The sequence below is a fragment of the Mytilus californianus genome, unplaced genomic scaffold (assembly GCF_021869535.1).
Source record: "Mytilus californianus isolate M0D057914Y unplaced genomic scaffold, xbMytCali1.0.p SCAF_1, whole genome shotgun sequence".
NCBI lineage: Eukaryota > Metazoa > Mollusca > Bivalvia > Mytilida > Mytilidae > Mytilus > Mytilus californianus.
Genome location: NW_026262581.1, coordinates 2,801,161 through 2,814,498, shown reverse-complemented (window position 1 = coordinate 2,814,498; position 13,338 = coordinate 2,801,161). Strand labels below are relative to the sequence as shown.

At 31.5% G+C, this 13,338-nt stretch overlaps 1 protein-coding gene across 3 annotated transcripts in view; it reads left to right on the top strand.

Annotated features, from left to right (window-relative positions):
- The window catches only part of LOC127731939 (interleukin-17 receptor D-like), a 29,375-nt gene extending 16,335 nt beyond the window's left edge, over nucleotides 1-13,040 (top strand). For 2 of the 3 annotated variants that reach the window (XM_052240874.1, XM_052240953.1), the window contains one exon: nucleotides 2,332-13,040. In XM_052240874.1, coding sequence (XP_052096834.1) covers nucleotides 2,332-3,842 — 1,511 coding nt within the window. In that variant the 3' untranslated portion in view covers nucleotides 3,843-13,040. The remainder of the gene's footprint in view (nucleotides 1-2,331) is intronic. The other variant, XR_007995961.1, reaches the window with a different exon arrangement.
- The last annotated feature ends 298 nt before the right edge of the window (nucleotides 13,041-13,338 follow it).

The window sequence follows — 13,338 nt, the reverse complement described above, 5'->3', positions numbered from 1 at the left end:
CATGCAGTAACTGCAAAGTATGCCTAAGTCCTTCAAAGTCTGACAAAGATGTATAGATAGTAATATACATCCTAGGTCCCTTGCTGCTACCCAAAATAAGGTTGATTTTCATCCCGCGCAAAAGTGACTAAAGCCCTCAAAATCCTAGCTTAAACCCTGATAAGAGGTGCATAAAGTTTCTGGATAACTCCTCCTACAGTGAACCATAGACCTACGTTCTCCTATGCTCATCTTTGTGTATTTTAAAATAACACTTTGCATCTGCGGGGGCATCATTTTGTGTCTCCCAGACACAAAAATATCTCAAAGAAAGTCCTACATTGACTTTGTTATAATACAGTTACTTCAGAGTGGAGTGAGGGGGCATCACTTAGTCTAGTTTGACGTTGACCTTATTTTCACGGTTCATTGCTCAATGTTAAGTTTTTGTGTTTTGGTCTGTTTTTCTTAAACTATAAGCAATAGATCAACTATGTTTGGTGTATGGAATGATTGTAATGTTAATACAATGTATGTCTATCTGGTAGGTATCAATTGACCTTGGCCTCATTTTCATGGTTTATTGGTCAATGATAAGTTTTCGTGGTTAAGTTTGTTTCTTAGATACTATATTTGATACATCCTAAAATTGATCCAGGGAATGATTGTAAAATGTACATGTCTGTCTGGCAGGGTTCATCTGACCTTGACCTCATATTCATGGTTCATTGGTCAATATAAAGTTTTCATTTTTTATCTCTTTCTTGTATACTATAAGCAATAGGTCAACTATATTCAATGTATGGAATGATTATAAAGTGTACATGTATTTCTGGCTTGGTTTATCTGACCTTGACCTCATTTTCTTGGATCATGATAAGTTAATGTGATACTTGTTGTAAAACTTGATATTTAGGGCTATCAACATAAATGCTATGGTAGTAAAGCAGGCGAGACATTTCAACATGTGCACTCTTGCTTTATATAAAAATAAGGAGATGTGGTATGATTGCCAATGAGACAGCTATCCAATGTCATGTTAACATTCTTTTTGGGTTTTTGTCTCTCTTGCGATACTGTGAGACATAGGTATTACAATGCGGCAACGGCGTAAACTATTTGTATAAAGCTATATATTTCAGAAGGTAGAAGATCTGGATGCTTCATAACTCTTATACAGATACCTTATGCTACGAAGTTTCCATCTGTCATATATCCATTGTCCTTGACCTCATTTTCATGGTTCAGTGACAGCTTGAAAAAATTTTCAGTTTTTTGTCAAGTGAAATACTCCCTTATTATGAGTAAAAGGATAAGTATATTTGGTATATGGGTTCCTTCCAACGTATACATGTCTGTCAGTGATCAAGGTTAGTGGTCAAGTCAATATCTCAGATACTATAAGCATTAGGTCAACTATATTTGGTGTATGGAATAATTGTAAGGTGTACATGACCGTCTGGCATGTTTCATCTGGCCTTGACCTCATTTTCATGGTTCATTGGACACTGTTTAGTTTTTTGTGGTTTGGTGTATTTCTCAGATATTATAAGCAATAGGTTAATTATATTTGATGAATGGAATGATTTTAAGGTGTATATGTCCGTCTGGCTGGGTTGATATGATCTTGACCTCATTTTTATGGTTCATTGGTCATAAATCATAATTTTGTTAGTTTATCAGATACAATTAGCAATATGTCAACTATATTTGGTGTATGGAATGATTGTAAGGTTTACATGTCTATCTTGGAGGGTTCATATGACCTTGACCTCATTTTCATGGTTCATTGGTCAATGTTAAGATTTTGTGGTTTATTTTGTTTCTCAGATACTATTAGTGATAGTATCACTATATTTGGTGTATGGAATGATTGTAAGGTGTACATGGCTGTCTGGAATGGTTCATCTTACAATGACCTCATTTTCATAGAACATTGATAATGTTAAGTTTATGTGAAACTTGTAGTAAAACCTTCATATTATAGACTTTCAACATGCATTCAGATATTTTTGCTAAATTTTTATTAATGTGAATAATGTGACTACTTGAGTGTCGCAATAATAAGAACATGCATTCTGATATTAAATACATATATCTATATGTAGCTTCTCCTAAAATCGCAATAATTAAACTCGCATTTTTGTTGATTCTTCAAAAATCGCAATAATAAATGCACGCAATAATTTTTTGAACTACACAAAAAAGGAATGTTTTGTGTTTTAATTAGGTAGCTTTTCTACCATTTTAGAAGTAGAACTATATTTGGTATATATATTGACTATTAAATTTTGCTTTTGATCATTTAGTAGTTTTGACATTTTTTTATTTTAAGTATATTTTTTGTTACAGATTTAGAACAAAAGCAAGTACCTACCGTGTTAATACTATACTCCAGTGATTGTTCAGCTCATGAGAAAGTGGTCTCATCTTTTGCTGGGTTCCTAATAGAAGCTTGTCATTGTAATGTTCACTTAGACATTTTTGAAGATCAACTCATATATGAGAGGGGGCTTGATGAATGGTTGGTAGAAAAACTTCAGGAAGCTGATTTTATTATTGTTATGTGTTCTGTTGGTGCTAGATTACGTTGTACAAAAAAGCGAGCCAGATTTAAATTTGATCCAAACAGAACGATTCCAGATTATTTTGCAATAGCAGTGGATTACGTTGCAGAGAAAATGAGAGTGGAAAGGTCAAAAGGATTACCAATGTCTAGATTTATTGTAGCTTACATGGAATATTCTTCTGCTAGTGATATTCCCCATCAACTGGATACTGGTGTTAAATTCAATTTAATGAAAGATATGAATGCGCTCTTTAATCATCTTCATGGTTTTCCGTCTGACATGAACAAATTTGGTCCAGTTTGGCGAGATACAGTTGAACAGAATTGTGATTTTTCAGAATTAACCACAGAACTAAACTTGTCATTAGAATCAGCCAAAGAATATTTTAAAGCAAACCCTAATTGGATAGAGGACAGCATGGAATATATGCCTGCTCCATCAAAATCAAAATCTAGACATGTCAGAAAAAGTTCATTAGAACCGTTATTGAAGGAAAGTCAAATGAACCTACCATTTGACAACTCTGGAAAAATTGACACTTTGGTTGACATTCACAATCAAACACTACCTCGAACTCTGAAACAGGAGGATCTCAATATGGTCCCACTGTATCAACGCCAAAATTCCTTGCCGTCGTCACTCAGCAGTCATCAGACCAACTCCTCTCCAACCCCGCCAACAAACACATCAAAAAGTTTTGAAAATTTCCAGACTACTACTAGATACCAAGATATTGACTTTCAACCATGTATGTTTTGTGGTCTGGAGGAGCATGTAGACAGGAGATCGCCGTGTAAGGGGAGAAAACTTGTCCATAGTCAGATTGAAGATACTGAACAAGAGGACATAGATTTATCTTCAGGAAAGTTAAAAAGTAAATCAATGCCAACAATATGTCCTAACTTATCATCAAGCTCACACACAGTTTTACATGCAGACGTGCACAAAGAATGGGGATTTCATGATTGTCATCTCTCTGTTAGCTCTGAGTCCACTTCTGATAAGGACATTGCTTTAGATGATTTAGAAAAAGACCTTCAGTCCATTAGAATGTTAGCAAGCTATGATGCTTTAAAAGATTTTCCTAAAGAACAAAAGACTTTCCCAAAGGCCTTGTCTGTAAAGGTAGATATTTTTGGGACTAATCCTAGAAGTGAACTTATTGACATATCTCCACAAACAGCAGTGGTATCTCTACAGAACAAATCTTACATTGGAAACATCAGTTTCCACAACTCATTAAATGAAAATCAGGATGATCAGGTCATTCAACTTCAAGATATTAGATTATAAAATTGTTAATTTTCTTTTTTATTGTGTGTGTCCTATTTTGTAGAAATCATTTTTTACTACTGATTTGTTTAGTTTATATACTACTTTATTGTGAGAGCATATATATATTTGTATATATATACGAAATGGCTGTGAAATAGCACATCTGTAATATAAATGAACAGTGACTTAATCTGTCTCCTTTATATAAAATAATTTTCATGTATATGAAAAAAATAGAAAGTAATCATTTATGAAACTTTCATTTTGGAATTGATTGAATATATTTGATAAAAGTGAATTTATGTTTAAGGTCCATCATTAGATTGGTAGGGAACTTGTTTGGTTGTACTTAGTAACAATGGGATGGGATGGGGATGGGGAGGGTTGTGGGTTGTTTCTATCAATCATAGATTGTTTACAGTTGTCCCTATGTAATCAGAATTGTCAATTGACTCTTAACTATTTGTTCCTGCTTACCAGAAAGTGCCTGCTATGATATTGTTATCAAATAAGTTCAATATTCGGGATTGGTTCAAATAATTATGATAATCTTCAAATTAATTGGCATGTAAATAATGTTATTTAATTCTTTTGAGGATCTCACCTTGGTATTTTAACCAGGTTTGAAACCCGTTGGAATTTGAAAATGGTTGTCTTTGTGAAAGAGTTCAATTTTTTTCATCAGATTTCTAATTAATTTAGTGCTTTCCTTGCTTTACTTCATAGTCTAACACACACACACACACACACATACATGCACATAAGATCTAAGAAATGTTATTATATAACATTTTATATATAGATGGATGCTGGTCATTCGTAGTAAATACCAAATAGAATTCCTGATATAACCAGAATTTTTTGCTTTTCTTTCAAGGTTAAAGGCTGTTCTAGGAAAAAAGGTCAACAATAATGTCTTTTGATAATCAATACTTTATTGTGAATATGATGATTGATAAGAAAAAAGTCCTTTTTATTTGTGGTTTACCAGTTTTTGTAATTTCATATGAGTCTGGTAAGCATTTGAATAAATGTATTCAATGAAAATTATTATTTTGCTCAAATTTTACAGCCAATTTCAATGAGTGTGTAGGAAAAGGTAATATCTTTTGGTTAGCTTGCTTGCTAGCTGAACAGTGAAGTCATTTTTAGGTTAGGTAAACTACCCTCCTTTTTGAGTAGACTAGTCCGACAGACAGATAGAATTGGTTACCTGTGGGACTAGTCTACTCATACAGGAGGGTAGTTTACCTAACCTAATAATGACTTCACAGTTCAGCTAGCAAGCAAGCTAACCAAAGATATTACCTTTTCCTACACTCATTGAAATTGGCTGTAAAGGTTAAAATCTTGAAGCAACACATTTATTTTTCATGATTATCGAGGATTGGACAAAACATATATTTAATGGAACATGTACATGTAGGTAGTTGATCATTGAAGCAAGATGATATTCCTGTTTGTATTTATGTTCCTTAAGAGATTATAATAAAATTTTTCACTCTGTCCAGTTAAACTTGTTCATCGCAACATACAGCTGTATAAGATCTGAAATTCCCCCAAACTACATTTGGAAATATTTTGCAATTTAGCTGACAATTTTTTTTATAGTCTATTTTAAAAAATATTGTAGCTATTATAGGGAAAGATTTGATTGAAGGCTAAAAGTGCATCTGAATATGACACCCTGGGATGTTTTCAGATCTTACATCTAACAAACAAGCCTTAACAGAGCAGAGTGAAAGGTCTGATTTTAATCAGATTGAACTTGTAACTACATGCTATTGTTAATTGGTAAAGTCACAGAATAAATAATTCTGTAATTTTCTGTGCACATATTTTTATGCCCCCCGCCGAAGCAGGGGGGCATTAAGTTTTACCCTTATCGGTCTGTCCGTACGTCCCAAAATTGGTTTCCATTCTCTAACTTAAGTTTGCCTCAACCAAATGTTATCAAACTTATACACAATGCTTATTACCACAAAACACAGATCAAGTCTGATTTTGGTGGCGTCACTTTAACCGTTCTAGAGTTATGCCCCTTTATAAATGAAAAAATTGCAAAATTTTTCATTTCTGTTCTCTAACTTAAGTTTGCCTCAACCAAATGTTGTGAAACTTAAACACAATGCTTATAACCACAATACACAGATCAAGTTTGAATTTTGTTGAATTTTTCTAAAAATATCAATGATGTCATTGTTCAAGTAATTTTTAAAATTGGAGTTATCTTCCTTTGTCCATGATTATAGTTGAATCAAATACAATCAATGCTTTATACAATGCAATGTTTAATTTTGCCTTCCACTGATAAAACACAGATCAAGTTGAATTTGGGTGGTGTCACTTTAACCATTATTAAGTTATGCCCCTTTATGAATTGAAAAATTGAAAAAATTTTAGTTTCCGTTCTGTAACTTAAGTTTGCCCCAACCAAACATGAAACCTATACACAATACTTATTACCACAAAACTAAGATCAAGTACAAATTTGGGTAGCGTCACTTTTATTGTTCTTGAGTTATGTCCCTTTATAATGTTGTATGCAAGCGGGGGCATCATCTGTGTCCATGGGGACACATTCTCCATTTATGTTGTAATTAATTACCATTTTATTTTATAACAGTAGATTTAAATTTCGTTCAACTTGGGTTTTTTTTTAATATCTCAAACCACAAAAATGGGTAAGTCAAATAAATGAATTAAAAAAAAAAAAAACATACACAAATTATCTCATATTTGTTCTTGATACTTCATATTTAAACATGAAATATTATTTTGTTAGAATATTGTCATACAGAAAAAACAATGAATACACCACATTTTATATTTTTACTGACTAACATAAAATATGCTGTTTTAACATGAAATATGTATATTCATGTAGATAAAAACAAAATTGTTAAGACGGTTTGGTCTTATCTTTGACACATTTCAACCAACAGCTTTCATTTGAAAAGCAGACTTGTATGACTTAATTTGTGCATAATACTGGCATTTCCTTTTTGGTTTTCCATCAACCTCCACAAGAAGTTAAAAAAAAGTAAATTTTTACACCTAGTCTGACATATTTTTGTTTACCTTTTTTCTCTTCCAGAGTAGCCCTTCAAACTTATATTGTGTAATTGTATTATATATATGTATATGTGATATTATTGTTACTATAGTAGCATAATAATAATTTATATTTGTATGATATTTAATTTGTGTATGATATTTAAATTCAGAAAAATTGAATCAAAAGAGTGAGAGAGAGATAGATAAAACAATGTATTTATTTAAAGTTAATACATAGTGATAAGAAACTATGTTTTTGGACTGAAAAATCAAGAATGCACCTCATTATATGTTTACTCCCATTTTGAAAAAAAAGATAGTGGCAAAATTAGCAATAACTTATATATACAACCATTTGGTTAAATGTATCTAAATATCTCAAGTATACTTTGATATCCGATCCAGGGCTTTATAATCTCATATAAATTTAATCAGAGAAAAAGATATACATGTATACGATTTAGAAGCTTCTGACACTTGAAAAAAATAGCAAGATGTGTTTATCATCACCATGTATACACAATTTTTCTAACAAATTTCTTTTTAAGTTACCATTATCTATTTGACTTCTTTTCATTTCAACCTCTAGTTATAGTAACCAAATTGTCTAAATATAACTCTAATAATAATATCAATACAATAACATGATCCACACGTTGTTCTTAATAGTTATTTTTTATTGAAAATTGGTTAAAATGCCTATACATGTATATCACTTTCAACTCTTAATGTTTCGCATGGACAACAGCCCGTTTCTCTGGTATAGAACCAGTCTACAATTAGCGAAGGGAAACAATCAGTGTTAAAAGTGTGTAATTGGCAAATGGACTATTATTAAGACATTTAAAAAAAAATTTAAGGTAAAAGATTGTGCTGGTAATCTCTTTGAATGTGGTGAAATATAGAGTATACATGTATGGTTTATTAATTAATAGTTAGACAACAGAATGGTCATGTTTAGATTTAACAAATGTTATCATTAATTTGCTAAGTTTCATAATTAAAAAGGAGTCCATGTAAAGTTAAGTCTCTGGTTCTCTCAAAAGATTTTTAATGATCCAGTCAGACATGGTCTTCTCTTTCAATAAGCCAGGAGGTTATTAAATTAAAATACATGCATTTCCATGAGTTAAATTATTTTTAATCTTAAGTAAAATCCTTTTTGTCGAGCCTTCGACTTTTGTCGAAAAAGCGAGACATAGCAATCCTACATTCCGTCGGCGTCGTCGTTGTCGTCGGCGGCGTCCACAAATATTCACTCTGTGGTTAAAGTTTTTGAAATTTTAATAACTTTCTTAAACTATCCTGGATTTCTACCAAACTTGGACAGAAGCTTGTTTATGATCATAAGATAGTATCCAGAAGTAAATTTTGTAAAAAAAAATATCCATTTTTTCCGTATTTTACTTATAAATGGACTTAGTTTTTCTGCCAGGAAACATTACATTCACTCTGTGGTTAAAGTTTTCAAAATTTTAATAACTTTCTTAAACTATCCTGGATTTCTACCAAACTTGGAAAGAAGCTTGTTTATGATCATAAGATAGTATCCAGAAGTAAATTTTGTAAAAAAAAAATTCCATTTTTTCCGTATTTTACTTATTAATGGACTTAGTTTTTCTGCCAGTTAACATTACATTCACTCTGTGGTTAAAGTTTTTAAAATTTTAACAACTTTCTTAAACTATCCTGGATTTGTACCAAACTTGGACAGAAGCTTGTTTATGATCATAAGATAGTATCCAGAAGTAAAATTTGTGAAAAAAATCCATTTTTTCCTTATTTAACTTATAAATGGACTTAGTTTTTCTGCCAGTTAACATTACATTCACTCTGTGGTTAAAGTTTTTGAAATTTTAACAACTTTCTTAAACTATCCTGGATTTGTACCAAACTTGGACAGAAGCTTGTTTATGATCATAAGATAGTATCCAGAAGTAAAATTTGTAAAAAAAATCCATTTTTTCCTTATTTAACTTATAAATGGACTTAGTTTTTCTGCCAGTTTACATTACATTCACTCTGTGGTTAAATTTTTTTTTAAATTTTAACAACTTTCTTAAACTATCCTGGATTTGTACCAAACTTGGACTGAAGCTTGTTTATGATTAAAAGCTAGTATCTAGAAGGAAAATTTGTTAAAATTTTGTTCCTCTTTTTCCGTTTTTTACTTATAAATGGACTTTGTTTTTCTTCCAGTTAACATTACATACAGTCTGCAGTTTAAGTTTTTATACGACCGCAAAAAAATTTTGTGGTCGTATATTGGTATGACGTTGGCGTCGTCGTCGTCGTCGTCCGGCGTCGTCGTCCGAATACATATTGGTTTTCGCCCTCTAACTTTAGTTTAAGTGAATGGATCTTTTTGAAATTTGACCATAAGGTTAAATACCACAAAAGGAAGGTTGGGATTGATTTTGGGGGTTATGGTACCAACAGTTAAGGAATTAGGGGCCAAAAAGGGGCCAAAAATGAGCATTTTCTAGTTTCCAGACAATAACTGTGGAACGGTGTATGGATCTCTCTGAAATTATACTACAAGTTTCCATACCACAAAGGGATGGTTAGGATTTGCTTTGGGGGGTTATGGCTCAAACCGTTTAGGAATTAGGGGCAAAAAAGGGGGAAAAACAAGGTTGTCCTGGTTAATGGACAAATACTTTAGTACAAAACATAATTTAAAGCAGTGTAAGGGAGATAAATCAAATACATCATTGAAATTATCTCCCTTACACTGCTTTTAAATTATGTATAAAGTAATGGTTAATGAACAATAAAGATAATCTAAAACAGTGTAAGGGAGGTAATCCAAATACAACGTTTTGGTTACTTCCCTTACACTGCTTTTAAATTATGTTTAAAGAAATGCATATTTATAAAGGAAGACCAGTAAAAATATCTGCAAATGTTTTCATCTTTTTTTTTTACAAAAAAATCCATATGAAAGATTTGACACTATATTTTTATTAATTCTATTATAAAATAGATTAAGTTAGCACTATGGTAAATTTAAATGGGTAATTATGGTTGCCAACTCCATTGGAAATTTGAATTGAGATTATGACCATATCTTGAGGGAAAGAATTTTTTTGGGGGAAAAGGGGGGGGGGATAAAAAGAAATTGTGGGGGGCCAATTTTTTCTCATTTCAGATTTCAGAAATTAAAAAGAATTATTCTTCAAATATTATTTTTTTTTCAAATTTCAAATATTGAAAAATTTCAAGAAGTAATCTTTAATTGCACAGTATGGCGCATTAGATTTGTAAAATCTTTGATCACATTTATTTATTTGTTATGCCGAATCTAACAGTGTATTTAGATTTTTAATTTTGGGTCCAGTTTTCAAATTGGTCTACATTAATGTCCAAAGGGTCCAAAATTAAACTTTGTTTGATTTTAGCAAAAATTGAATATATGAGGTACTTTGATATGCTGAATCTAAACATGTATTTAGATTTTTGATTTTTGGCCCAGTTTTCAAGTTGGTCCAAATTGGGGTCCAAAATTAAACTTTGTTTGATTTCAACAAAAATTGAATATATGGGGTTCTTTGATATGCTGAATCTAACCATGTATTTAGATTTTTTATTTGTGGACCCCGTTATCTAATTGGTTCATATTGAGGTCAAAAGGGTCCAAAATTAAACTTTGTTTGATTTCATCAAAAATTGAATTATTGGGGTTCTTTGATATTCCAAATCTAACCGTGTATTTAGGTTTTTAATTTTGGGTCCTGTTTTTTAAATTGGTCTACATTGAGGTCCAAAGGGTCCAAAATTAAACTTAGTTTGATTTTGACAAAAATTGAATTCTTGGGGTTCTTTGATTTGCTGAATCTAAACATGTGTTTAGATTTTTGATTATGGGCCCAGTTTTCAAGTTGGTCCAAGATAGGGTCCAGTATTTAAACTTTGTTTGATTTCAACAAAAATTGAATATATGGGGTTCTTTGATATGCTGAATCTAAACATGTATTTAGATTTTTGATTATGGGCCCAGTTTTCAAGTTGGTCCAAATTGGGGTCCAAAATTAAACTTTGTTTGATTTCAACAAAAATTGAATATATGAGGTTCTTTGATATGCTGAATCTAACCATGTATTTAGATTTTTTATTTGTAGGCCCCGCTATCAAATTGGTTCATATTGAGGTCAAAAGGGTCCAAAATTAAACTTTGTTTGATTTCATCGAAAATTGAATTAGTGGGGTTCTTTGATATGCCAAATCTAACCGTATTTTTAATTTGGGTCCCGTTTTTTAAATTGGTCTTCATTGAGGTCCAAAGGGTCCAAAATTAAACTTAGTTTGATTTTAACAAAAATTGAATTCTTGGGGTTCTTTGATATGCTGAATCTAAACATGTGTTTAGATTTTTGATTATGGGCCCAGTTTTCAAGTTGGTCCAAGTTGGGGTCCAAAATTAAACTTTTTTTGATTTCAACAAAAATTGAATATATGGGGTTCTTTGATATGCTGAATCTAACCATGAATTTAGATTTTTTATTTGTGGGCCCCGCTATCAAATTGGTTCATATTGAGGTCAAAAGGGTCCAAAATTAAACTTTGTTTGATTTCATCAAAAATTGAATTATTGGGGTTCTTTGATATTCCAAATCTAACCGTGTATTTAGATTTTTAATTTTAAGTCCCGTTTTTTAAATTGGTCTACATTAAGGTCCAAAGGGTCCAAAATTAAACTTAGTTTGATTTTAGCAAAAATTGAATTCTTGGGGTTCTTTGATATGCTGAATCTAAACATGTGTTTAGATTTTTGATTATGGGCCCAGTTTTCAAGTTTGTCCAAGTTGGGGTCCAAAATTAAAATTTGTTTGATTTTAACAAAAATTGAATATATGGGGTTCTTTGATATGATGAATCTAACCATGTATTTTGATTTTGGACATTGGACCATAATAGGTAAATTAAAAAAATTCAAGTTCTTAGACCACATTCTTTCTGTGTCAGAAACATATGCTGTGTCAAATATTTAATAACAATCCAAATTCAGAGCTGTATCAAGCTTGAATGTTGTGTCCATACTTGCCCCAACTGTTCAGGGTTCGACCTCTGCGGTCGTATCAAGCTGCGCCCCAGCGAAGCATTTTATTAAAACATTTATTAGATTCATAAACTATCCTGGATATTTACCAAACTTGGACAGAAGCTACTTACAATCAAAAGATAGTATAGAGAGGAATATTTTTATTAATTTTTTTCCTCATTTTTGTTGAGCCTGCGATTAACAGCAAAAGTAGGCGAGACACTGGGTTCCGTGGAACCCTTACGAATTTTTTGGTTTGATAAGAGAAAGAATTTTGAAATAGCTAATTATAACCCCATTCTAGGAGTGGTGGTTTATATTTCATTCATTGTCAGTCTGTTTGTCCACCAATATTTCTGTCACACTTTTCTCAGGTACTACTGGACAGCATGACTTCATATTTGGTCAGCATTCTGACAGAGATGAGTATAAAATTTCAGCATTTTTCAGATCTGTCAGACTCCAACTTCCTTTTTGCAGATATATTGAATGACCATAAACTTTTACATCACACAATTCTCTAGTAATTCCAAAAAGAATTAATTCTCTAGTACTCCCAAAAAGAATTAATTCTTTAGTACCTAAAAAGAATGAATTCTCTAGTACTCCCAAAAAAAGAATTAATTCTCTAGTACTCCCAAAAAGAATTAATTCTCTAGTACTCCCAAAAAGAATGACTTCATATTTAGTCATCAGCTTGACAGTGGTGAGTTGTAACAAATGAACACTTTTCAGATCTGTCAGACACACACTTCCTGTTTGCAGATACTTTGTACTTTGAATTTGTCACTGCTTAACAAAATACAATGACTGTTAATGTTCCTTACTTGAGATAACCTTTAAATATGAAAATTGTGCCTACATTCCATATTTTCTAAATGAAAAAAGATGCTAGAACAAATCATTGATTTTTTTCTGGTTGAAAAATTGAAAGGAGTATGATGTGTGTCCTTTGTCATGTGAAATGGGAATAGCTGTCATAATCTGGCAAAGTGAAAATGATTGTCAATTAATTTACTAATGGCCATTGAAAGTGCGTAACAGTAGCATAATTATACTGTAATAAAATAATTTATTTATAAGAATTGTGAATTTATCATTAAAACATATCATGTTTATTTTTGTTTTTGTTTGTACTTTCAAAGTTATGTATTACATAAATCATTAAAAACTTAAACATTTACATGAACATATACATACACTCATGGCATTCCTTCCTTGCAATTGAAAAAGTAGTTATAAAAAGGTTAATAATAATTAATGAAACTTATTGTCAGCATTTTTGTATTGAGCTTCATTAGCATTCTATGTACATGTTGTTTTCAAGATACAAATCTTGCATGGAATATTTGGTGAAACAGTGGCTATAAACAGTGAACATTTGATTGTACTGCATTCACTTGGGTCCTTTTAAAA